The 27233-nt window shown below is 43.4% G+C and overlaps 1 protein-coding gene across 1 annotated transcript in view; it reads left to right on the top strand.

The window, feature by feature from the left end:
* Window positions 1–674: 674 nt before the first annotated feature.
* PTGES (prostaglandin E synthase) overlaps window positions 675–27233 on the top strand; it is a 157756-nt gene continuing 131197 nt past the window's right edge. Inside the window, exon 1 of the mRNA XM_073600142.1 lies at window positions 675–875. Coding sequence (XP_073456243.1) covers window positions 771–875 — 105 coding nt within the window. The 5' untranslated portion in view covers window positions 675–770. The remainder of the gene's footprint in view (window positions 876–27233) is intronic.

The following is a 27233-nucleotide window of genomic DNA, read 5'->3' as shown; positions in this document are numbered from 1 at the left end:
TGTCATATTTACCAGCCCCTTCCTATCCTGAGTGAACACAATGAATGATAGGTAATGATCACTCTGTTCATTCATAACTGAAGCATTGGCTGTTATTTCTATCAGCAGCCCTGCTCGTGCCACTCTGTGTCCTAACACCTCCTGTCACCATTAACAGCTTTTTTGGAGAAGAGGTCCAAGAGAAGCCCCCTCTTCAGCCTGATCTCCACCATGTATGTGACACAAGCCCATTGACACACCCGGAAGTGTTGACTTTTCAGCAGACTTTAAGAGATCATTTTCATAAATGGATCTGTGTTTGGCAGCAGGGGCAGCAAAAGAGGTAAGCATTATCACTCATCTTTTACAAGGAAAGCTTGACAGGGAAAGTCAGAGTTGCTTTAGGAGAATACATTTTCCATCATACTGACACTTCCAACTTTGGTTCCTTGTGAAATTAATTTCCCCTCAATCATAAAAAATAAATAAATAAATTACTAAAATCTGGGGACAAAACAGAGAGTAACATGGAATTGTTGCCCATGGTAACCTTTTTGTCTTTTTAATTTTCTAAAAATGATAGAAGAAATGTGGTTGGTCACTTTTGGCTCAGAATTTGAACCCATTTATTTTTTTTTCACCATTTCCAGTATTTTCAGTGGAAAGACAGAGCTAGATTCCCCCTTCTTGGGTCACTAGTTATTCAAAGCCACTCCTGCTTCCTCTCTCCCCTCCCTGCACTGTCTTTACTCCACATTCACTTCTGTCTGGACGCAAATCCAGCAGGCAACATGGAAAATCAAGTATTTTTGTCCTTCGTCTTCTACAGCACCCTCCTAATCCTGAAAATGTATACCTTGGCTATAATAACAGGGCAGATCCGGCTGCGCAAAAAAGTAAGTCTCGCACTTTTTTTTTTTTTCCCCTGTAAATGCAGTATCTTTTTAAAGTAAAGTAGATGTTTGAAAATGTATATATTGAATCTGTGAATAGTTTGTAACACTTGAAAAGCCCCAGGGGCTCATGAATGCAACTTTCAATTTCTCCCAGCTTGGATCCATGTGCTAAAAAAAAGTCATTCCAAAAATTTGAAGGGGGATTTGAAACAGCAAACAAAAGAAACCACGCAGCAAGCGGTGGACAGCAGCTGTCTCTTATACTCTTAGGCTGCTGTTTGTCACTTTGCGTGCCGATGATGGTTAATACAGTGCCATTAATATGAAGGGATGTCAACAACTAACTGGCAGAAAAAGCGCAGTCAGTGCTTGAGGTGAATGTGGGTTGCAGTGTGCGCTGTGCAACGGATTTAACCCTTTCAGGTACAGCTGTTTGTAGCACACCGCTGGTACCCAGTTGTTGAAGTTATGCTTGACACAGCATGCCTGAATGTTATTAATATGTGATAAGCGGCGGCCTGTCAATAAGGGGCGCAGGGGTGCCGCCCCCCCCCCCCCCCCTCAAAGTTTTAACATGTTAAAAACTATTATTCATATATATTATCATTTATTAACTACTATGTAACCCCCTTTCATGACCAGGCTATTTTTTGGATACGGCACTTTGTTGCTTTAACTACTTGCTTATTGGCCACTTAAACCCACCTCCTGCCCAGACCGATTTTCAGCTTTCACCGCTGACGCACTTTGAATGACAATTGTGCAGTCATACAACACTGTACCCAAATTAAATTTTTATCATTTTTTTCACACAAATAGAGCTTTCTTTTGGTGGTATTTAATCACCACTGGGGTTTTTATTTTTTGCTAAACAAAAAAAGATGGAAAATTTTGAAAAAAAAAAATCATGTTTCATAGTTTGTTATAAAATTTTGCAAACAGGTTATTTTTCTCCTTCATTGATATGCGCTGATGGGACGGCACTGGTGGGCACTGATAGGCTGCAGAGATAAGGCAGCACTGATGGGGACAGATAAGGCTGTACTGATGGGCACAGATAAGGCGGCACTGATGGCCACTGATAAGATGGCACTGATGGGCCCTGATGGGTGGCACTGATGGGTGGCACTGATGGACACACATAAGGCAGCTCTGATAGGTGTTACTGATAGGTACCACTGATAGATGGCACTGATGGGCACTGGTAGGTGACACTGATGGGCAGCACTGTTGATGAGGCACTGATTGGTGACACTGATAGGTGGCACTGTGGGCACTGATGAGCTGGCGGCAGCATTCCTTGATCGGGACCGATGTCCCTCCGAGAGCCGCCGGTGATCGTTTTTTTCTCCTCATGCTATCAGTGCAAAGAGAAAAAATAGCAGATTACCGGCTCTGCTTGCATCGCATGATCGGCTGACAGCTGATCATGTGGTAAGGGGTTGGGATTGAAAATTCTATAATAAGGGAATTGGCGCTGTTCTATTGCATATACACTGGATAATTAATCGTGTTGATAGAAAATAAAATTATGAATACAACAAATCTATGTGAAAAATGTGGTAAAATAAGGAGTCAAATATGGGTGAAATACTCCTACACCAATACACTCTAAGGTAAAGTGCAAAGTGCTAGAACAAACATAATCAATTATATCCGTAAAAATAAAAATATGCAAACATTCCAAGATGGTGGTAAGAATTATTTTGCAAAATATCAGAACCTACTGAACCACTCCGATATGCAAAACCAATAAATAAGCAGAGTATACATGTTAAATATATTAAAATAAAACATACCAAAATAGTGTTATAAAATTGTGCAAAATATCAAAACATTGTGAGCCACTCCGATGTAAAAAACAATAAAATAAGCAGAGTGGTAAGAAAGTATTGCTAAAAAATAGGTGAAAAGGACTGTATAAAAATGAAAAAAGTGAAGTAATGTCCCAAAAAAATTCAAAAAATCTGAAAAAACTATAATATGTCCTTTCGATCAGTGGCAATATTCTTATTCTTATTGTGGTAAGTGCTCCCAGTCTTCCATTGCACCCCCACTCGTGCCCTCACTCACCAAAGTGCCCAACCCCTGCAGGGGTAAAAGGCATGTAGATCAAATCCAGCAATGATGCTCCTTTATGATAATCTTCAGTCCAGTGGCCGTCCTCCCCTTCTCTGGTATCGCGGTTCCCCCAGCATTAAACATCCATTTGTGGCAGAGAAAAAAATGCTCTCATAGCGTGAATTCGAAAAATTATATAGTTTATTGTTAAAAAATGTATATAAAATACAAAAGGAAGGAGCTGACAGTGCTCCGCTACAAGTTCAAAGCCTTGGCTGGATAGGCAGCGTGTTACGGCGTGTGTTCCACCAGCCGCATATGCAAACCCGGAAGGGGTCGGGATCGACCTCTTACTCCGATCTGTGATCAGCCGAGTCTCATTGACTCGCTGATCACAGAGTGCGCCGCTCGCGCCCTACAGGGGGCGTGCAGGCCCCTCGGGCACGGAAGGACGTCTATTGACGTACACCCGGGAAAGTAGGTCCGAGCTGTAGTCGTCATTCGGCTATAGCGTGGATCTGAAGAAGTTAACTGACTGGGTACAGCGTTGCATGACTGCACAACTAACAAAATTTATGTCCCTTTTTCCCCAAAAATAGAGCTTTCTTTTGGTGGTATTTGATCACCTCTACGTTTTTCATTTTTTGCGTTATCAACAAAAAAATAACCGACAATTTTGAAAAAAAAACTATATTTTTTACTTTCTGCTATACAACATATCCAATAAAAATGTTTTAAAAAAATCTAATTTCTTCATCAATTTAGGCCAATATGTATTCTGCTACATATTTTTGGTTAAAAAAATCCCAATAAGTGTATATTGATTGGTTTGCGCTAAAGTTATTGCGTCTACAAACTATGGGGTATTTTTATGGCATTTTTAGTATTACTAGTAATGGCGGCGATCAGCGATTTTTAGCGGGACTGCAACATTGCGGGGGGGGGGGGACAAATCGTACACTAAGTGACACTTTTTGGGGACAAGTGACACCAACCAATACAGTGATCAGTGCTAAAAAAAAATCAAGGGGTTAAGTGTGCTCCTTTGGAGTGATTTATAACTGTGTGGGGGGTGGCTTAACTGGAGGAAGAGACACATCGGTGTTCCTGCTTAGCAGAAATACAAGATCTCCATCTTCCTCTCTGACAGAACAACAATCATCCTTGTTTGCATAGGCAGACCACCGTTCTGCCTCTCCTGTCAACGATCGGCCAGTCCCGGAAGACATCGTGTCTACTGGACCTGCTGATTGTCCAGTCACAGCGGAAGCTGGTCGCCGGCGGCGCACGCCCCAGACCCGGGGAAGAAGCCTAAACGTACAGGTACGTTCCTTCGCGCATCCAAGCCGTCCTGCCGCAGTAAATGTGCAGTGGGCGGCCCGAAACTGGTTAAAAAATAATAATAATAAACTGTATTTCGTAACAAATTTTTTTCCGTTTATATGTGTGCTGGACTAATCAGTGTCTATTAGGTCCATAAACTTTTGTGATTTGAGGCTGAGCTCTAATTGGCTTGTTTCAGATTGTCCTCTATGCCCAAAACCCTCCCACTTTTGATTTTAGCAATCAATATTGTTTTTATATTTGGTCTCATGTGATTGGACGGTTCACAGTGGCGGGGCTTTGAGCGTCACTGTGCCACTTCCGGTTTCCGGCTTCTCGTCCCGGGCACGCTGTGTATTGCATGCAATTCTTTCTAAAGCAAGATGTATTGAATTAACATGCATTTCTACACTCAAACTGTACGCTAGAGTGACCCTGTCAGTTTAGTAAAATAATCAGATTAAAGTGACACTAAAGAATGTCCTTATTCTCCAAAAAATAATCCATACACATTCACTACTTAAAGCGGTAGTAAAACGCTGTGGTTTTTTTTTTTTTTTATCTGGAACCTGCGAGGCAAAGCCATAATGTGCTAGTATGCATCGCATACTAGCACATTATGTGACACTTACCTTGGAACAAACCCTTCCAGTGGCAAGCTGTCACTGCTGACAAGGCTTCCATCTTCACCCATCTTCCTTCTGGGTTTGCAGACACCGGCTGCATGAGTGGCCGGAGCCGCGATAACGTCACTCCCGCGCATTCATGCCGAAGCCGTCGTTTACGGCACAGGACTCTGAAGGAGTGGTCGTTCCTTCAGAGCGCATGTGCCGGTGATGTAAACGGCAGCATATACAATAAATATATCCTAAACTGCGCACGGTTAGGAGATATTTACAGTACCCCTAGGTAAGCCTTGTTATAGGCTTACCTATAGGTACAAATTATGCATGGGAGTTTACTCCCACTTTAATGGCCCTGTAAACTATTTTTCATTAAATAGTTTTATAACCTGTTTTCCTGCCTCCTTTTATTTTCCTCCCTGAGCACCGGGTTCCTTTTCCCTGTCAATTCCATTAGTTTGGAATGAGCAGTACAAGCTAGTTGCAGTCATGTGCACTGCTCTATTAGATTGTAAGCTCTAACGAGCAGGGCTCTCTGATTCCTCCTGTATTAAATTGTGTTGTAATTGTACTGTCTACCCTAATGTTGTGAAGAGCTGCATAAACTGTCGGCGCCATATAAATCCTGTATAATAATAATGTACACTACAAATCCAATAATCCCTTGCTCATAGGCCATGTTGGGAGTGAGCTAAAGAGCTACACTCCTACATATAGTAGGACCATAGAGAAGGAACGTAGCCACCCTCTAACAGGAAGTCAAATCACAGCAGCTAAAAAAGGAAATTTGGAGATATGGAGGCGGCTGAGAGGAATAGAAGATATTTTTTGAGTTAAGAATACATATTTAAATAGATCATATATGTTTTTTAAACCTGAGTTCAGTGTCACTTTAACCACTTCAGCCCCGGAAGGATTTACCCCCTTAATGACCAGGCCATTTTTTGCTATACGGCACTGGGTTAATTTAACTGACAATTGCGCGGTCATGCAACACTGTACCCAAATAAAATTGATGTTCTTTCTTTCCCACAAATAGAGGTTTCTTTTGATGGTATTTGATCACCTCTGTGGTTTTTATTTTTGAGCTATAAACAAAAAAAATAGCAACAATTTTGAAAAAAAAAAAAAAAAAAGCAATTTTTTTTACTTTCTGCTGTAAAACATATCCAAAAAAAATATGTAAAAAATCTAATTTCTTCTTCAATTTAGGCAAATTTGTATTCTGCTACATATATTTGGTAAAAAATCCCAAATAGGGCATATTGATTTGTTTGCGCAAAAGGTATCACGTCTACAAACTAAGGGATAGATTTAGGAAATTTTTATTTATTTTTTACTAGTAATGTTGCCGATCAGTGATTTTTAGCGGGACTGCGAAATTGCGGCAGACGTCCAATCACGGCTGATCACGCTGTCAATGGGAAGAGCCGTTGATCGGCTTTTCCTCACTCGCGTCTGACAGACGCAAGTATAGGAGAGCCGATCGGCGGTTCTCCTGACAGGGGGGGTCTGCGCTGATTGTTTATCAGCGCAGCCCCCCCTCAAACCACAACACTGGACCACCAGGGAGCGCCACTAGGAGCACTAGGGAAGGGGCAACATGTGGATGGCCAGGTATGTACCCCATGGCCATCCACATGTGCCCAATGTGCCCAATCTGTGCCAATCAGTGCCCACAAATGGGCACTGATTGGCACCATTATGTTCCAGATCTGCCCAGCAATGCCCCCAATATGTTTTATCAGTGCCACCTGTCATTGCCCATCGGTGCCACCTGTCAGTGCCCATCTGTGCCCATCAGTGCCCACCTATCAGTGCCCATCAGTGCCACCCATATGTACCAATCAATGCCACCTACGAGTGCCCATCAGTGCCGCATATGAGTGCCCATCGGTGCCACCTATGAGTGCCCCATACCAGTGTCACCTATCAGTGCCCATCAGTGCCACCTATCAGTGCCCATCAGTGCCGCCTATCAGTGCCCATTATCAGTGCCCGTCAGTGCCACCTCATCAGTGCCACCTCATCGGTGCCCATCAGTGCCGCTGTATCAGTGCCCGTCAGTGCAGCCATATCAGCGCCCGTCATTGAAGGAGAAAACGTACTTATTTACAAAATATTTCAACAGAAACAAAGAAAAACTTGTTTTTTTTCGAAAGTTTCGTTCTTTTTTTATTTGTTGCTCAAAAAATATAAACCGCAGAGGTGATCAAATACCACCAAAAGAAAGCTCTATTTGTGGGAACAAAATGATAAAAAATTTAGTTTGGGTACAGTGTAGCATGACCGCGCAATTGTCATTCAAATTGCGACAGCGCTGAAAGCTGAAATTGGCCTGGGCGGGAAGGTGTCTAAATGCCTGGTACTGAAGTGGTTAATCAGCCACAGAACCTGTGTAATTAATATGTGTTCGGGTTTAAAGGGATGAGGTGGCAACCATAAGTATATGTGCATACCTCCCGACTTTTTGAAATGGGAATGAGGGACACCTATTGGCAAAAGCATGCAGGCATAGGACACACCCCTTGCCACGCCCCCTTAAAGGAGAATTGTACAAAAAAACAGGATTGGTTAAACCCACCAGTGCTTTTTTTAGCACTACTATTCCGTTATATTGGCTTTTGGAATTTAAGAATGCAGCAATTTAGAAACCAGATGAAAGGTTTAGCACTGGAAAACACTTTTTTGATAGATAAAAAGTGCATTTTATATAAATCTATATAGATCAGACCAAAATGAGGGACAAACGAGGAGGAATGAGGAACAGAGGGACATTGCTACAAATCAGGGACAGCCCCTCAAAATCAGGGACAGTTGGGAGCTATGTAATGTGTTGGGGCGGTCTGGAAGTAGTTAAAGTTCCCTGCATTAGGAAAAGCATTCCGTTTTGTTGTAGCAAAACTCGCTTTGTTGCACGAAAATGCATGTCAAGTATAAATCCCATTATTTCATATCTGAATTATTATTATTATACAGAATGTACAGTATATAGTGCCAACAGTCTACAACACGAGGGCAGACAGTACAATTACAATACAATTCAATACAGGAGGAATCAGAGGACCCTGCTCGTTAGAGCTTACAATCTAACAGGGAGGGTCAAGAGATACAATAGGTAATAACTGTGGGGAATGAGCCGATGGAGAAAATAAAAGTAAAGTTGTTAGGTGGAGCGAGGATAGGCTTCTCCGAAGAGAAGGGTTTTCAAGGATCATCTAAAAGCAGAGTAGGAGATAATCGGACAGATTGAGGTAGGGAGTTCCATAGAATGGGAGAGGTTCTGATGGAAGGAATTGAGCAAGACAATCAATCAGAAATTCATACAAACGTTATTTCTGATAGCAAAGTCACAACCAGTAGAAAATATATATCCAACACCTTTTGCGGGCTTGTTTGTGAAAAACCACTGTGGTGTATCTTCCAAGTCTGAAACCTTTCAGAGACACAGGTGGGTATGTGGAATTTAGTGTCTGTGTAGTAGCAGTACAGATATCCTATCTGGCTGGTTCACATCTATGTGATTAAATCCAGGGGGGGGAGCTACCTTGCGGACGTCACCCGCTGCCATCCTGTGAATAGGTTTTCACAAACGAAGTAATGGCGATCCGCCATCACTGGCGCTCTACATGCCTGTTTTCTTGTATATGCGGCAACACATGTGAGCGCACATCTTATCTAGTAAACTAGTCTTTTAAGAGTGGTAACGGAGAGAACTTAGATTTTATTTTTCCCTGTATCATCCGGTTCGTACTTCCTATCTGATTGGAGCGTTGGTGACCCCTGATTTCTCTCTTGTGGAGACATAAGCGAGTTTGACTTCCTCGTACTTTAGGAGTCCATCCAATTTGGTAAGCGCTCATCTTATAGCAGTGGAGGGATTGTCACTCATCACACAGAGAGGATTGAAGTCACCCTTCTCACGTGGTTTTCAACATTATCTTTTCTGGGACTTGTGGTTCCTTATAGGATTGGTTGTTTTATAACCGATAGACATTGCACTGCACTTATTTTTATCTTTGCATAAATACAGTCTTATACTTATCTCTTTGGTGACCCTGTTGCTTCCCATTCCATGGCTGTAGCCTCTCTTTGGCATTTGACACTTCAGGAAGTGTCAAATGTCTGTAAACTCTGCCATGCACTGTGGTTCTGTTTTCCAACCCCTATGTCATTGCTAAGTCTGGTGGTGCCGTAGAGGATCAGAGGATGGAGCCTGTAGCTCGGTACCCATAGGCATCCAACACTCCTGTAAGTGTCAAATGCTGAAGACAATGATGAAGGCTACAGCAACAAATGAATGCTGTTCTTCCTCTTCCCTTGCAAAGAACTGTAAATTCAGCATGGCTGCTTTGCCCAGTTGATTTGTATGATACTTCTATGATTACTATACTTCCTCTGCAGTAAATGATTGTATTATATTTCTGGGAACACCTTAAAATGCAGCAAAACAGCATGGCACAACAAATGCACTGTAACATGGCACAGACAAGCTGCCAAGACATGTTGGGTCTTGAAGTTGGTCAATAATAAGAGATTCATGGATTGTCTATGACATTCTCAGACAAAACATTTCAGTGACATATCTACCCCTTGAACATTCTCTACAAATTATGAAATGTTTGAAACTATAGACGGGTTGCAGGAAAGAAAATCGATGATTTCAGCCCACGGAGCTAATGTCCGGCCAGGATAACACGCGGTGCTTATTGCTAGCGGTTATTTTGGTCTTGCCCCTTTCGACAGAAGCTGGCCGAACGGACTGGCTGCAGTTCACACGGGCCGAATGTTGGCCTGTTACTATTGAACCGGCCGGTGCCGCCTGACATACAGCTCATGTGTACTAGGCTTTGCTGTGTGAGATGATATTAATATGCTGAACAATGCTAGCATTAATCTTAACATTTCAAGGTTTTGGATAGAGGAGATGGTCGTTAGTGCCCTTGTCAGATATTTTTGGGCTCCTTGAAACATAGAGGATATCTCTCCAAAGTGGGGTGAAACCCCCTCCTAGATAATTGTAACTGGAATAGATGTCCCTATTAGAAAAATTCCTCTTTCCTCCTATTCCGGTGACAATTTTCAAATGCTGGATTTCCAATTGTTTCTTTTCCAGTAAAAATAGTTACAAGGGCAAATAGGAAAGCAATTTTTCCCCAGCAGGGACACAAACAAAAATAAAAACTTGACAGGGGTTGTAACCCTTTTATTATTCCATCAAAACTTAAAGCTGAAGTCTAAATATAGCAATGTTTACATGGTTGCATTGGTCCAGCTAGGACCAGTGTAAGTACTGTATGTATGTGCCATTCCTGGTCGATCTCTGCGGAAACTGGAAATCACCACCACTACTACAGTGATTGGCTGGCTTCTAGGTCCTACGCCAGATAGCTACCCTGCTGCTTTCTGAACACAGGAGGTTGCCCACTTTGCACAGGTGCCATTCAGAGAGCACTATGCATTTTCTCAATGAACGCAGAGTGTTCTCTGATTGAATGAAGTGGAGATTGTGACATAACCACCCCACATATCCACCTCCTCCAATCAGAGAATGCTTTGCATTCATTGATAAAATGCAAAGTGTCCCCTGAATTGAGGCTGGAAACTAGTAGAAACCACCGGAGTAGCCATACCTACTAACGTGATTTCAAGCTTGATCGGGGTTCCCACATGTATGGCGCATGGACCAATCTAACTATGTAAAAATGCCAGATCTAAGCTAAATCTTCAAAAGTTCACCTTTTATATAAATTGACCCATGCAGAAAATAATATCTTTAGTTATCATCGACGAAGAAGGCTTAGTGGTCCTTTTGCTGTAGCTCATGTCTTGGAAGTAAGCCAGGAAGTAGGAATGTAAACATTGGAAATATTTCAGCCAGGTTCATGGTTGACAGAAAAGGCCTACCGGTCTGGTATTTGCAATACATTTTTCTTTTTACAAATGGCACAATGTATTTTAAACCACTGGAGACCCTTGTCTACATGGACCAGTTTATGAAAATGGTGACCAAAAAACAAAAAAGGTTTTGGCTTGAGATACACTTTTAAAGAGAGTGATGGTGAGCATACAAATAATGACAGTTTCTTGTTTCCTGCAAATGTTTTCCAGCACACTGAATTGCTTCCCCTCAGTTCCATAGTTAAAGCCACCCTGTGAGAAAAATACACGTTGGAAAGAAGAACTATAGTTGCCTGCCGCATTGCCTGTGTCACCAACCCTTCAAGACTTATAATGCCTGGAAAATCCCCTTTATCTAACACACTTGCAGAACAATCATATTCCTGATCTCCAGCTGAGCACTATAGACCCTTCCTGTGGCCCATACATGCATATGACCGTATGTTCAGAACACAGTGGTGATGAAGGGACTAGCATATGGAACCACATTGCGTCACGGTGAACCAGGAATCTGACACTCCCAGAAGGTTGTCGGATTAGGAGGATTCTTCAGGCACTGTAGTTTTTAAAAAGAGCAAAGATAAATGGCACAGAAGGCAGGAGAGGTAAGTATAGTATTTTTTACATGAGCTCCAAATGCACAGACCTTTTCACATGTGTAGAAATTGGATATAAAAGTAGGGTAAAGACTGGCAATCTTGACAAAGACATAGATCATACATTGGTTTATCTATGACTGGAGTATGGCTGACCATGGATGAGAGATAGTTATTAGATCCTACTGCCAGATAGTTATATTACAAAAGATCTCTCCACAAACATGCCTGATGGTTTCTGCAGTCCACCTCCTTCCCCATTCCCCAATAGCTAGTTTGGGGTAAAAATGGTTTGAATTACTTTTCCTGACACATAAAGATGTTTATTGAAAATGCTTTGGCAGTTGCAATATCCAGTGGACACCAAAGGTTAGCCTAATGCCATACTTGAGAGGATTTCTACCAATTTAACCACTTTAAACCAGCATTGGATTACAAAAAATACTAAAAGGGTCAACCTAGAACCAACAGTTTCAATCACTTCATGGTTTTCACTGACATCATTGATGGTGGGGGTTCTTTAATTGAACACTTTTAAAGAAGTTTGCAATTGCTATGGGTATAGCCAACATTTGAAGGATATCTAAAAGCAAGAACAATTTTTTTTTTATATTGTAGCTTACCACTCAGGCATATCAGCTACTTAGGTCGGGTTCACATATGCTGCAGCATGGGGTCCGGTGCGTCCCTGTTCACTGATTCAGGCGCGAATAAGCAGAGATTTTGCCTAAATTCGCACCTGAATCAGAAACCAAAGACGCACAGGACCCTTTTTAAATGCGGACCGGATCCATTGATCCATTGACACTTGCCTTTCATGCGAATTGTACGAGGAGAAATCCACATCCAATTTGCATATGTGTGAACCCTGCTTCAGGGCTTTTTTCAAACTATTTTGGTTTATTTTCACCTGGTAATCTTGCCAGTAAGGTAACAACACTCACAAGATTTCTGGCAGGATCAACTGGAATGTTTTTGCACTTATCAAACAGATTTATCATTATGCAATAATATATTTTACAGACCAAGAGGGACCAAACAAAAGCAGTACATTTTTAGGGTTTACATACCCTTTAAGGCCTGTGTACACTGATATTTGTGTTTTACTACTGTCCTACTTACGTAAAGCATTTTCTGAAAGATCTGAAATGCAATGTTAAAAACAATCTATTTTGACTTGAAAGTTCCTTAAAAGCATGCTCTGAAAGAAGTGCTCGCTCCAGTCCGGTACCCCCTTTAAAAATATTTTTGTAAGCATTTAAATACCCCACTTGACATGGAATGGTGAAATAATTGGCAGTTCCGATTTTCAAAAAACCTTCTAAGCAGGAACGTCCTGAACAGCTTAACTCTAATGGCCCCTTAAGTGCCAGTATTAACAAAGAATGATTTACTCCTGTTTTGCCATATGCCTGGGGGACACCTATGGCTTTAGTGAGAGAGAGAGTTAAAGCATCAGTGCTAATTGTGTTACCTTTTTTAAAGTGTATCTAAACCCAACACACATGGGGTTTGTTTAATAAAACTGGAGAGTGCAAAATCCGGTGTAGCAGTGCATGGTAGCCAATCAGCTTCTACCTTCAGCTATTCATTTAATCTTTGACAAAACATAGAAGCCGATTCTATGCAGAGCTGCAAAATATTTTACACTCTCCAATATTAGTAAATCAACCCCACGGAATATGTTGTTGCACATATTTCTGTAATGCTTTTTTTCATTACTTGTCCTGCTTTCAATTAAATCATTTCAGCAAGGGTGTAGGCACAGGCACTTCCTTCCCTAGGGTGACTGAACTGAGGGCAACACTTTTTTGAAAATTTTGGACAGAGTAAGGGGGTTTATAACTCATGTCAGTTTTTTTTTGTCTCTTTGGAGAGATTTGCCTTCACTTCCTGTCCCATAGCCAAAACAGGAAGTGAGGCCATTCCTGGTTGCCCTCTGGGTCACCAGAACCAGTGTCCCTTATGGAAGTTTTTCTCTCTATTCCTGCTCTGGTGGTTTGGAGTTTACCTTCACTTTCATTCTCGTTTATAATGGTCACCAGGACAAATGGAGAGGGTCAATCTCCCTAATGGAGAAACAGACAGCAAAAAGAAACCTGACAGGTCTTTTAATCCTTCTCCACTCTATCCAAAACAAGAGAACTGCATATATTCCTTTATTCATGCTAAACAGCTACATCTCCCACTGAGGCTATTGTACTCTGGCAGCAGGCACCTGTAGCTGTCAGAATACCTGAATACCAGAATACCTGCAGCTGATCAGCCAACATGTTATTGCCCAGCTCCTGTGATTTCCCATTTCCCATCAAAGTGTATTTAGCTGGTGATTTTGGCAGGAGCTTTAAGCCTAGTACACACTAAAAGTTTTCAGCGTGCTAAACGAAAAAAAAAACAAAAAAACTGACAGCTTAGGTTGGAGCCACTGTACTAACAATCCAATGTTAGTAAAGGGATCTCCCCTGCTGTTCTATTTTGTTCTGACAGGGGGGACGGAACACTCCAATCAGCGCCCTCAGCCAAGGTCAGCAGACCTTTTTTGGAAATGCCCCTTCGGCATAGTCTGCTTTCATAACATGCTGCAGTTACCACAACAAAACTTTACTTCTGATCTGGATGTAGCACCCTGGAGTCTAGGCAGGGTTGCTTCTCACAAACTTACTTGCCAGGAATATTTATCCTGGTTGATTGTTAGAGATCTATTGATTTCTCCCTAAGTTTGGCCTTGTTGCATTTTTCTCTTCTACCACTAGGTGGCCGGGTACTTGGTGGTACTAGATACGAGAAGGGCAACCCAAGGTCAGGTTATGGGTATATGGGGTATCTCAGCCAATGGGCAGGGGTTTTCTTGAATCCCTTGGCCTGCTGGGAGAGCCTATATATTCTGGTGAGGTCAGGTGATCTGTGTCACCTGGAAGGCTGTCTGGGTGGACGTGTGTCATATTGCCCAGGCTGCTAGGCCAGAGATTAGGCCTATCCCGGGCACATCTCGCTGCTAGGCTGTCTGAGGGCCTATCCAGAAGAAAGAGAGCAGCGCAGGGTTGGGACTGTGCCTTGCAGTCCAACCAAAAGTGACGGTTCTGCCAGCCAGAGAATCTGTCATGGTCGGAGGTAGAGGGGAAGCTGTGGCCAGTAAGGGACCAACCACCTTCTTACCAGGGACCACAGTGAGTAACTGATGTAAGTACTGGAGCAGTATTCCTTACCAACTGGGGACGGTGAAGAATCGCAAACTTCAGTGGGTATCAAGCCAGGGACCCAGCCAGCGGAGATAATGCTTACAGAGCAGCCTTTATTTATTATTTATTTATTTTAGGTATTTATATAGCGCCGTCAATTTATGCAGGGCTTTACATATACATTGTACATTCACATCAGTCCCTACACCCTCAAGGAGCTTACAATCTAAGGTCCCTAACTCACATTCATACCTATACTAGGGACAATTTAGACTGGATCCAATTAACCTACCAGCATGTCTTTGGAGTGTGGGAGGAAACTGGAGTACCCGGAGGAAACCCACACAGGCACAGGGAGAACATGCAAACTCCAGGCAGGTAGTGTCATGGTTGGGACCTTGTGTGTCAAGCCAGGGACCGAGCAGGCTAGTGGGGTGAAGCTTTAGAAGTATCTTGAGTGCCAAGCTAGGGACCCAGCAGAGAGGCCGGGGTGACACTTGAGGAAAATACCACAGTGCAGATTGGAGGAGCTCAAGGGATTCAGTGGCTGTGAATCAGCGGGTCTAGGGAAAGACCAGGAGCTCAGTGGGCTGAAGAACTACAAGGATTTATTGTAGTGAAAGGGAAAGGAACTGTTACGTTTGTGTTAGGAACTGTTAAAGACTGTTGCCATAGGAGACAGCATTCCCGCAAATGCAGATGTGGCGCCTTTCCCTGCATGCATGTCCTCCTATTGAAGTCTTGGAGTCTGCCAATTGAACTTGCAACTACCTAAGGGTGTCCTGGCCCTAACCCTCTTTCCCCCAAAAGTTTGTTAAGAGAAATAAACTCTCTTTTGCATTGAAGAAGCATCTGGCGCCCAATGACTTTAATCATCTTGCACCCACTATGCCTCACAACCCACTATATACAGAAGGATGTCAGCTATCTCTGGCCCTGGAGGTTCTCATTAGACTGAAGGAGGCCTGGGACCTTGCTACATGTGTAGAAATTGCATGTCAGCTGAACTCGTATGTAAACACAAGGCTCTGTGCTGCGATTGGCTACAGCTGATCAGCAGGTCTCAGCCATAAATGGTTGGCCAGGACCTGCTGACAAAATCCCGCTATAGCCAGTGACAGCGTGGATCAGCAGTACTGCGGCAACATGGCTCGGCTGCGCGAATTGCTATCATGTTACGTTGCTTCTTCTGGTGGCCACTAGAGGCACGCGCGCGCGCGCTGCTCACCCCCTGAGCCAATGTGAGTGCCCGGCATTCTCGATGACTGCCGGGCTCCCGCAATTGCTCGTGACACGGCGAGAACTGGGATCTCTGTGTGTAAACACAGAGATCCCGGTTCTCTGAGGGGAGAAGACACAGATTGTGTGTTCATACAAAGTATAAACATCGATGTATCTCTTCCCCTAGCAAGTCCCATCCCCCCTTCAGTTAGAACACACACTAGGGAACACAATTAACCCCTTGATCGCCCCCTAGTGTTAACCAACTCCCTGCCAGTAAAATTTTTACAGTAATCAATGCATTTTTATTGCACTGATCGCTGTATAAATGATAATGGTCCCAAAAATATGTCAAAATTGTCCGACGTGTCCGCTATAATGTCACAGTCCCGATAAAAATCGCAGATCACCGCCATTACTAGTAAAAAAAAAAATAATAAAAATGCTATAAATCTATCCCCTATTTTGTAGACGCTATGACTTTTGCGCAAACCAATCAATATACACTTATTGCGATTTTTATTACCAAAAATATGTAAAAGAATACATATCAGCCTAAACTGAGAAAAAAATTGCTTTTTAAAAGAAAAAAATGGGGATATTGATTATAGCAAAAAGTACAAAATATTGCGTTTTTTTCAAAATTGTCACTCTTTATTTGTTTATAACGCAAAAAATAAAAAACGCAGAGGTGATCAAATACCACCAAAAGAAAGCTCTATTTGTGGGAAAAAAAGGACGTCAATTCTGTTTGGGTGCAACGTCGCACGACCGGACCGCGCAATTGTCAGTTAAAGCGACGCAGTGCCGTATCGCAAAAAGGGCTCTGGTCAGGAAGGGGGTAAAATCTTCCGGGGCTGAAGTGGTTAATGCCTGCCCACTGTTACTGCAATTTGGCCACACTCACAATTTGCATTGCAATGCTACAAATCTTTTCCCCTGTAACCAATTGTTTTGTGGCATGTTAAAAAATGGAGGCATGGTTTTGTTGGTGTTGTCAGTAGGATGTCCCCGGATTTCATTTTGAAAATCTGGTAACTTTAGAAAAAATTGCCCCAGCTTATGTCTATGTTCATAGGCAGAAAAAGTTCCCAACAGACTTGTAGCTAAAAGGGTTCATACTGTACTTACTTATCCCAATGCCCACCAGTCTTTGCTGTGTTGCAAAGCTATAGTAGTTGGAAAACCTTCAGCATCCAGCCCCCCTGGGAATGGTAGGTGCCTGGTTCCCCTACGTACACTGTGGTTGCTTCTGCTGACTCTAAAGCCACTACAGGTCAACGGGACAGAAAAAAATCTTTCAATGGGGGCACCTGTTTTGGTGACAACTGTCAGAACTGGAATGTCCTCATTTTGGGGAGCTTTCCAATCCCTGTTGCATCTCCTGGACAGGAACTGGGACAAATCTCCTAAATAAGCACAAAGACGTCGATAAAAACCCGACTAGAGTTCTAACTTTCCAACTCAATGCAACATTTTTTTGAAAAAAAAAATGCTTGGAATTACACTTTAAAGTGTTACTAAACCCAGGACCCTGGGTTTAGTAACACATTCACTATATCTGGCCTCCCACAGTACACAGAACATAGAAATGCAATTATTTTAGTATATATAAACTGCTAAATACATTTTCTCATCAGCAGCATATAGCAGTCTTGTAACTTCTATCAGTGTCTGGTTTGTAAGAGGAGTTTTCATTCTACTGTGACTGTCCTTTGAGGATCCAGGACCCCTGACCCTCTGTCTGGACAGAGCTGATTGGCCCTGCATTGATCACATGCACTGTCCCCCCCCAAAAAAAACTCTCTAGCAATACACACCAAACTGGACATGTGCAGAGTGCCCCAAGGCTCTGTACTATCAGCAGATGGATAGTGAACGGTGGAAGAAGGGGAGTATCAGAGAAGACAGGATCAAACAGCCTTCTTACACAATGCAGAGGATTAACCCCTTAGGTTCCACAGTAAGTATAACAAGCATGCAGACTGATTTTATTGTTGTGTGTTTAGTAATACTTCAATGCTAATACTTGAGTCTATGGTTAGCCTGTGGGTTTCTTTGATGTCTCTGTGATGGAGTTAACCAGAAAGTAGCTAAGAAAAAGTTGTAGTGCGTCATTTCTGGTCATGCATTGTGGTGTCTTTTACATTATCTTTCATGTGCTAAGATACTTGTATTTAGAGGTAATCCCCGACTCCCACGCCCATGGTTCACATGTCCCTGTAAAAAGGTCAAATTACGTCTTCTTTCAATGATCTATTAGAGAAGTGGGCCACAGGGCATGTAGATAAAGGTGGGAGGCACTGCCCAGCCCCCAGCTACTAAAGAAAAACCTGAAACTTGTCACATTGACTGGTGTCATTTACAAACACCTTGTCAGTTGTCACCAAACCTGTCATTTCAACAACAATCTTCCCATAAGATCATATCTGCATTTAGCATATTTTATGTATGTAAAAGCCTCCCTGCTACTGGCTGCTGCCATTTGGATGTGGTATCAGAGGTCCCAGTCTCAGAGTTGTCATTTAAGTAACACTCTGCAGTATTCCTCTTCGCTCCTCCCCATGTATCTCAAAAATCTAAACAATAGGACTTTATATACCTCTCCAGTGAACACAAAGAGATACAAGAGTATTATAAAAGTACAAATGTTATTTCTAACAATAAAATCACATATTCCACACAGCTCCCAACTGTCCATGATTTCGAGGGACTGTCCCTGATTTGGAGCAATGTCCCTCTGTCCCTCTTTCCCCTCATTTGTCCCTCATTTTGGTTAGATCTATATAGTTGTATATAAAATGCACTTTTTATCTTTCAAAAAGTATTTCCCAGTGCTAAACCTTTCATCTGATTTCTAAATTCCTGCATTTTAAAAGCCAAAAGGGTGTGGCGGGGGCGTGTCCTATGCCTACATAGGTTTGGTAGTAGGTGTCCCTCATTCCCATCTTAAACTGTTGGGAGGTATGATTCCATGTGGCGGTTTGCATAATAATACCAGCAGTAAACATCTACTGCCAACATGCACAGTTGTTGATCAGACTTGAGAGATCAGGTTGACGTGTTTCATGGGGATTTCCGTTTCCTCAAGACCTCCTATCTCTTAAACAGATGTAATTGGGCAAAAGGAAAAATTGTCTAAGAATAGAAAATACATATATTATATGCAACATCTTCAACAGTTTGAATAAAGTTCACAATCCTTACATAAGTACAAAATAGCTAACTCCAAAGGTAGCGGAGGAGACTCACCCCAAGTCACCACACTAACCTTCTGTATCTTTAAACAATGAACAGATGAACACAATTACCTCATTACAAAAATAATAATATATCTGTCAAATATGAAGTTCAACTATGCCAGATCAAATGTGGCAGTGCAATCAGTGGGTGACTGTCATGGACGTACTGCGCATGGCTCTGCCACTGGCCGTGGGCGCACGGGACCATTGGGATGTGTTCCAGTCCATAGGCGTTCAGCAGTGAATAGACGTGCGACAATGCGCATGTGCGTGCACAGACCACGGATGCGCGCACAGTAACGCAGCTTTGGCGCCCAGTGAGCCTTAAAAGGGGCTTCTTCAGAATGCATTCTTGCTGTCTGATCTACAGCTCATCCTGTACCTGATCCTGAAACTGCATCTGCTCCAGTGTTAACTGGCTTCTCCTGACTTCGCTGCTGTCTCCAGTCCTGACCCCTTGGCTTGACTTTGACCTGCTCTGTTTTCCTGTTTGTTTGATCTCCTGTTGCCGATTCTGCCTGGACTTTGCCTGCTGCTTTTGTCTGATTGATCCGCTGCTGTGACCTGGGCTTGCCTGACCCTGCTCCTGCCTGCTGTCCTGCATCCGTGTGCATCTGCCTACCAGTACTGCATCTGTGTGCATCTGCCTACAAGTCCTACATCTGTGTGCATCTGCCTACAAGTCCTGCATCCGTGTGCACCTACTTACAGTCCTGCATCTGTGCGCACCTGCCTGCTACTTCTCAGAGTTCCTGCATCCGCAGCAATCAAGCCTGTTCCTGTCTCTGCCAAGTGGACATCATCTCCAGTCAAGCGGACCCTGCAGGCTCTCCTACCCCGCTGTGCTTCGAGGGTTACAGTTCCCACTCCAATGATCCCGGAACCAGAGCCGTACGAGAGGTCTCCCTCTGCATGTCAGGCTCACCTCCAAGGTACGTGTCAGTGACATCATGTGGTATGGTCTTGCTGGCCTGTGGGAGAATAACCAGCCCAAGTTGGGGTTCTGAGTGGGACAGAAGAAACAATCAAAAAAAGTTAAAGAGTTGAAAAGCTTCTGATTGTATAAAAAAAGAGAATTTAAAGAAATTGACGTCAAAGGTGAAATGAGCACCTTATGGATTATAGAGTGTGTGAGCACAAGATGGTGATTTTTAGCATATTCAGTGACCAGCTGGTTGGAGCAAAGGTGGAAGGCAGTTATTCTAAATTCCAAATTGCAAGCAGAAGGTATATAAATGTAGATATATAGAAACACATATCTGCCATCAAATAGCCACAAACGGTATATACAGTATCTCACAAAAGAGAGCACACCCCTCACATTTTGGTAAATATTTTATGATATCTTTTCATGTGACAACACTGAAGAGATGACACTTTGCTACAATGTAAAGTAGTGAGTGTACAGCTTGTATAACAGTGTAAATTTGCTGTCCCCTCAAAATAAATCAACACACAGCCATTAATGTCTAAACCACTGGTAACAAAAGTGAGTACACCCCTAAGTGAAAATGTCCAAATTGGACCCAATTAGTCATTTTCCCTCCCCTGTCATGTGACTCGTTAGTGTTACAAGGTCTCAGGTGTGAATGGGGAGCAGGTGTGTTAAATTTGGTGTTATCGCTCTCACTCTCTCATACTGGTCACTGGAAGTTCAACATGGCACCTCATGGCAAAGAACTCTCTGAGGCTCTCTCTTTTTTTTTGCTCTACATAAAGATGGCCTAGGCTATAAGAAGATTGCAAAGACCCTTAAACTGAGCTGTAGCATGGTGGCCAAGACCATACAGCGGTTTAGCAAGACAGGTTCCACTCAGAACAGGCCTTGCTATGGTCGACCAAAGAAGTTGAGTGCACGTGTTCAGCGTCATATCCAGAGGTTGTCTTTAGGAAATAGACGTATGAGTGCTGCCAGCATTGCTGCAGAGGTTAAAGAGGTGGGGGTCAGCCTGTCAGTGCTCAGACCATACGCCACACACTGCATCAAATCGGTCTGCATGGCTGTCTTCCCAGAAGGAAGCCTCTTCTAAAGACGATGCACAAGAAAGCCTGCAAACAGTTTACTTAAGACAAGCAGACTAAGGACATGGATTACTGGAACCATGTCCTGTGGTCTGATGAGACCAAGATAAACTTATTTGGTTCAGATGATGTCAAGCGTGTGTGGTGGCAACCAGGTGAGGAGTACAAAGACAAGTGTGTCTTGCCTACAGTCAAGCATGGTGGTGGGAGTGTCATGGTCTGGGGCTGCATGAATGCTGCTGGCACTGGGGAGCTACAGTTCATTGAGGGAACCATGAATGCCAGCATGTACTGTGACATACTGAAGCCGAGCATGATCCCCTCCCTTCGGAGACTGGGCCGCAGGGTAGTATTCCAACATAACGACCCCGAACACACCTCCAAGACAACCACTGCCTTTCTAAAGAAGTTGAGGGTAAAGGTGATGGACTGGCCAAGCATGTCTCCAGACCTAAACCCTATTAAGCATCTGTGGGGCATCCTCAAATGGAAGGTGGAGGAACGCAAGGTCTGGTGAACTCCATACCCAAGAGGGTTAAGGCAGTGCTGGAAAATAATGGTGGCAACACAAACTATTGACACTTTGGGCCCAATTTAGACATTTTCATTGAGGGGTGTACTCACTTTTGTTGCCAGCGGTTTAGACATTAATGGCTGTGTGTTGAGTAATTTTGAGGGGACAGTAAATTTACACTGTTATACAAGCTGTACACTCACTACTTTACATTGTAGCAAAGTGTCATTTCTTCAGTGTTGTCACATGAAAAGATATAATATATTTACAAAAATGTGAGGGGTGTACTCACTTTTGTGAGATACTGCATGTATATTGTAACCTGGGGTAGCTCTGTAATAACCGCCAGCCAGTTTATTGAAAGCAAACAGTTCATTTATTTCAATCACGACTAAACAAAACGACAGCTTACTTTAGCCACAGGAAATAAACAGTCCAAAATCCTGGCATTGATAATTTCAGCAGGCTCACTGCTAGTTTTTTTTTTTGGTCCCATACAGGGGTTAGGCTTCTACAGAGCAAGGGTGCCAGGCAGGCCAGACAGAGGGGGTCACCAGCCCGTGTCTCAGTTGGTCAAAGAGCTCACGCTTGCTGCACAGCTTGTGAGGCTCTCTCTCTCACTCACTTCCTTGACACAGGTGCTGATTTCCCTCTGCTGCCTTTCAAGCCTCCCTCCCCTAGGACTTAACCCCTTTGGTAATCAGGGTTTGAAGACTCTGCAACTGTCCCCCTTAAAGGGACCACAACTCAAATATTGGGGGAATGTACCTGCCATCCACTACACATTCCCGGTGTCCGGTACATATCCCCCCTCTGCCTCGACGCAGAGGTATCCGAGGTAATGTGGGACACCCTACAGTGTACCCGGAAGAGGGCATCCACGTTCTGGTGTTGCTTTCCTGGTCTGTGTTCAACTACAAATTTGAACTCTTGCAATGCCAAAAACCACCTGGTAACTGTGGCATTTGTGTGTTTTTTCTGTCTCATCCAGGTCCCAGGTCAATGGGGCATGGTCTGACACCAGGCGAAACCACCTACAGAGGAGAATATAATGCAGTGAGTCCAGGGCCCACTTAATGGCCAGGCACTCCCACTCCACCACAGCATAATTTCTCTCGGCGGCTGTCAATTTTCTACTTAGGAAAACTATTGGGTGTTCCTCCCCATTGACCTCTTGGGACAGAACAGCTCCCAAGCCTTCACCGGAGGCATCTGAACAACAAATTCTCTTGAGAAGTCAGGAGCGACCAGTACTGGGTACTGACACAAGGCTGTTTTAAGCTCCTGGAAGGCCTTTTCAGCCTTGTCATTCCATTTCACCATAACTGACATTTTACCCTTGAGAGGTGCAGGAATAGTGGCAAAGTTGGGGACAAACCTTCGGTAGTACCCCACGATGCCCAAAAAGGCTCGCACCTGTTTCTTCGTGACTGGGAGGGGCCAGGCCTGGATCGCCTCTACTTTGTTCATCTGTGGCTTCACCAACCCTCTACCTACAATGTACCCGAAGTACTTGGTCTCTTCCATAGCAATGGCACACTTTTCGGGGTTCACAGTAAATCCTTCTTTCTTCAGAGAGTCTAAGACTGCCTGCACTCAGGGAAGATGAGATTCCCAGTCTGTACTAAAGATGACAATGTCATCTAAATACACTGAAGTGTATTTCCGATGTGGGCGTAAGGTTTTATCCATAGCTCTCTGGAAAGTAGCTGGAGCAGAATGCAAGCCAAACGGCATTCCTTTGTACTGGAAATGGCCATCTGGAGTAGAAAATGCAGTCTTTTCTCGGGCTTCCTTAGTTAAAGGTATGTGCCAGTAGCCTTTGGTGAGGTCTAAGGTGGTAATGTATCAGGCTGGTCCCAACCTCTCTATCACCAAATTGAAAAAAGAAATTCCTATGGGTGGGACTTTAAACAGGGCAGATGGCAAATGAAGTGTGAGGAGAGTATAAAAAATATATGAATTTTTAATAAGGAATATCATAAAATAATGAGCACATACATAGAATACAAATACATAATAATCTGGAAATGAGAAACAATGCAATACAGTGATATTGTACAGACAATAACCGTAAAAATCTGCTGAATGGGAGGTAAATCCAACAGAAAGATCCGACGCGTTTCAAAATTTGCCAGGGTTGCTATTTCTTTATCTGGGGTATATGCGATTTGTCGCAGAACGTAAAAACGTCTGCAAGTAAACATATAGACATAAATTATTTACAATAGATATGCAATGAAAATATAGCTAAAGGATAAGCAAGCATCACACCTAATCTAAATTTGTATATTAAACTAACCGTACAGACTGTATGGCTCTTGAATTTACATCATATCCAGAACAGTGTTAAAAGATAAACGTTGCAGCTGTTGGCTCAGGAAACCCTCAACTCCGCAGGGCAGATCAATGCATCATCACAATAGCAGAGGGGGGGAAGGAAAAGCTCCCACACAAAGGATGACCCGGTATGGCCCTCTGAAAGGAAAAACCCCTCTCAATCTCAACTAGCATACACAGGTGTATGTAGATATCCTCTGAGTTCTGTCTCAGTAGCAACACATGTATGTGTAAATACATGTGTGCATGCACAGGACCACACCTATTGCCAATGGCAAGGGGTTAATTGAATCCAACAGCAAAAGGTTAGGTCACAAGGATTATATATAAATGTACCCCAAAAAAAAATTTTTGGGTGTGGTCCTGTGCATGCACACATGTATTTACACATACATGTGTTGCTACTGAGACAGAACTCAGGGGATATCTACATACACCTGTGTATGCTAATTGTCACTTTTTTTTCCATTAACTGACAGAGAGGGGTTTTTCCTTTCAGAGGGCTATACCGGGTCGTCCTTTGTGTGAGAGCTTTTCCTTCCCCCCTCTTGCCTTGAGGCCTGTTTCTTGTGATGATGCATTGATCTGTCCTGCGGAGTTGAGGGTTTTCTGAGCCAACAGCTGCAATGTTTATCTTTTAACACTGTTCTGGATATGATGTAAATTCAAGAGCCATACAGTCTGTACGGTTAGTTTAATATACAAATTTAGATTAGGTGTGATGCTTGCTTATCCTTTAGCTATATTTTCATTGCATATCTATTGTAAATAATTTATGTCTATATGCTTACTTCCAGACGTTTTTACGTTCTGCGACAAATCGCATATACCCCTGATGAAGAAATAGCAACCCAGGCAAATTTTAAAACGCATCGGGTCTTTCTGTTGGATTTACCTCCCATTCAGCAGATTTTCGCGGTTATTGTCTGTACAATATCACTGTATTGCATTGTTTCTCATTTCCAGATTATTATGTATTTGTATTCTATGTATGGGCTCATTATTTTATGATATTCCTTATTAAAAATTCATATATTTTTAATATTCTCCTCACACTTCATTTGCCATCTGCCCTGTTTAAAGTCCCTCCCTAGGAATTTTATTTTTTCAATTTGTTGCTATTAGGGATGTGGGGCAGTCTGGCGCAATTCTGGTGACAAGTAGCACTTTGTTCAAAATCATTTTCTCAACCTCTCTATCAGTTCATCCACTCTAGGCATTGGGTATGCATCAAGCTTCGATATCTCATTGAGTTTTCTGAAATCATTACAAAATCACAGAGTCCCGTTGGGCTTTGGTACCAACACAATCAGGCTCAACTACTTGCTCTGTGATTCCTCAATGATATCAAGTTCGAGCATTTTCCGGACTTTCTCTGGCACTGCTTTCCTATGTGCCTCGGGTAAGACCCGGAATTCCTGAAAACTTCTCTCTATTCCTCTGTAAGAACTCCTTTACCTGCTGTGTTTGTGGCTTGGATAGGGAGGTGGAAACCGGGACAGAGTTCTCCCCTACCAAGGGCTTAGAATTAACCTGAGCCAGAGCAACTTCCTGTTCACGGTCCTTCTAATGCCCCGTACACACGGTCGGATTTTCCAATGGGAAAATGTCCGATCGGAGCGTGTTGTCGGAAATTCCGACCGTGTGTGGGCTCCATCGGACATTTTCCATCAGATTTTCCGACACACAAAGTTGGAGAGCAGGAGATAAAATTTTCCGACAACAAAATCCGTTGTCGGAAATTCCGATCGTGTGTACACAAATCCGACGGACAAAGTGCCACGCATGTTCAGAATAAATAAAGAGATGAAAGCTATTGGCCACTGCCCCGTTTATAGTCCCGACGTACGTGTTTTACGTCACCGCGTTCAGAACGATCGGATTTTCCAACAACTTTGTGTGACCGTTTGTATGCAAGACAAGTTTGAGCCAACATCCGTCGGAAAAAATCCATGGATTTTGTTGTCGGAATGTCCGAACAAAGTCCGACCGTGTGTACCCCCTATAAGGCTTCAGGAGATTTACGTGGTATATCTGATAGGGCTTCCTCTTCCCAGGCTGGTGTATCTTATAGTTAACCTCCCCAACCTTTTCTACGACCTCAAAGGGCCCCTGCCACCTGGCCAGGAACTTACTTTCTACTGTAGGTATAAGCACAGAGACCCGATCCCCAACCTGGAACTGTCTAAGTTTGGCAGACTGGTTGTACACCCTTCTTTGTGCCTCCTGCACTTTTTGCATGTGCTCCTTGACCAGAGGCATCACCTTAGCAATCCTCTCTCTCATCTGAGTTATATGTTCTACAACTGTCTTATGAGGAGAGGACTCACTTTCCCATGTTTCCTTCACTAAGTCAAGCAGTCCCTGTGGTATTCGCCCGTACACCAATTCAAACGGGGAAAAATCTGTGGACGCCTGAGGCACTTCCCTAATAGCAAACATCAGTGCCGGGAGTAGACAGTCCCAGTCTTTATCATCCTTTTAAGCATAGACTTCAGAGTTTTATTGATTTGCTCTATCAGCCCATCTGTTTGTGGGTGATAGACAGATGTGCGCAGCTGTTTGATTTGGAACAACTTGCACAGATCTGCCATCGCCCGAGACATGAATGGGGTGCCCTGGTCAGTCAAGATCTCCTTTGGTACCCTGTCCTAGAGAACATAGTAAGCAATTCCCTGGCAATTGTTTTGAAGTAGTCTGTCTTAGGGGAACTGCCTCTGGATACCTGATGGCATAATCGAGTACCACAAGGATGTATAGGTGGCCCTGAGCTGATTTCACCAAAGGGCCCACCAAAACCATTGCAATGCGCTCAAACGGTACCTCGATAATGAACAACGGTACCAATGAGTTTCTCAAGTGGGGCATTGGCGCCGTCAGCTGGCAGGTGGGACATGAACTGCAGTAATTTCTCACCTCTGCTGTCACTCCCGGCCAGTAGAACCGGTCCGTTATCCGTGGCTCAGTCTTGTCAGCCCCCAGGTGACCCCCCCAATGCGTCATTGTGGGCTAGGTTGAGCACCGTACATCTTAAGGGCTGGGGAACCAGTAACTGGTCAACCACGTCTCCCCTAACCTCGGTAACCCGATATAGCAGCTCACCAATGACCACAAAAATGGGGAAACCTTTTTTCGGCCTCAGGTACTTGTGAAACCCCATTAATTATGGTAACCTGTTGCCAGGCATTTTTTAGTGTGGGATCCCTCTTTTGAGCAGAAGAAAATGCACCCCGTGACACCTCGAGATCAAGGTGGGCAAGACGAGAGGAGTTTTCTCCTTCATCCTCCTCGGTCATAACCTGCAGAGGGGAGGCCTCCTCTATGTTCTCCCCAGCC

The sequence above is a fragment of the Aquarana catesbeiana genome, linkage group LG09 (genome assembly GCF_042186555.1).
Source record: "Aquarana catesbeiana isolate 2022-GZ linkage group LG09, ASM4218655v1, whole genome shotgun sequence".
Lineage (NCBI taxonomy): Eukaryota > Metazoa > Chordata > Amphibia > Anura > Ranidae > Aquarana > Aquarana catesbeiana.
Note: the sequence above shows the minus strand (reverse complement) of the source record. Positions and strands in the feature narration are given on the sequence as shown.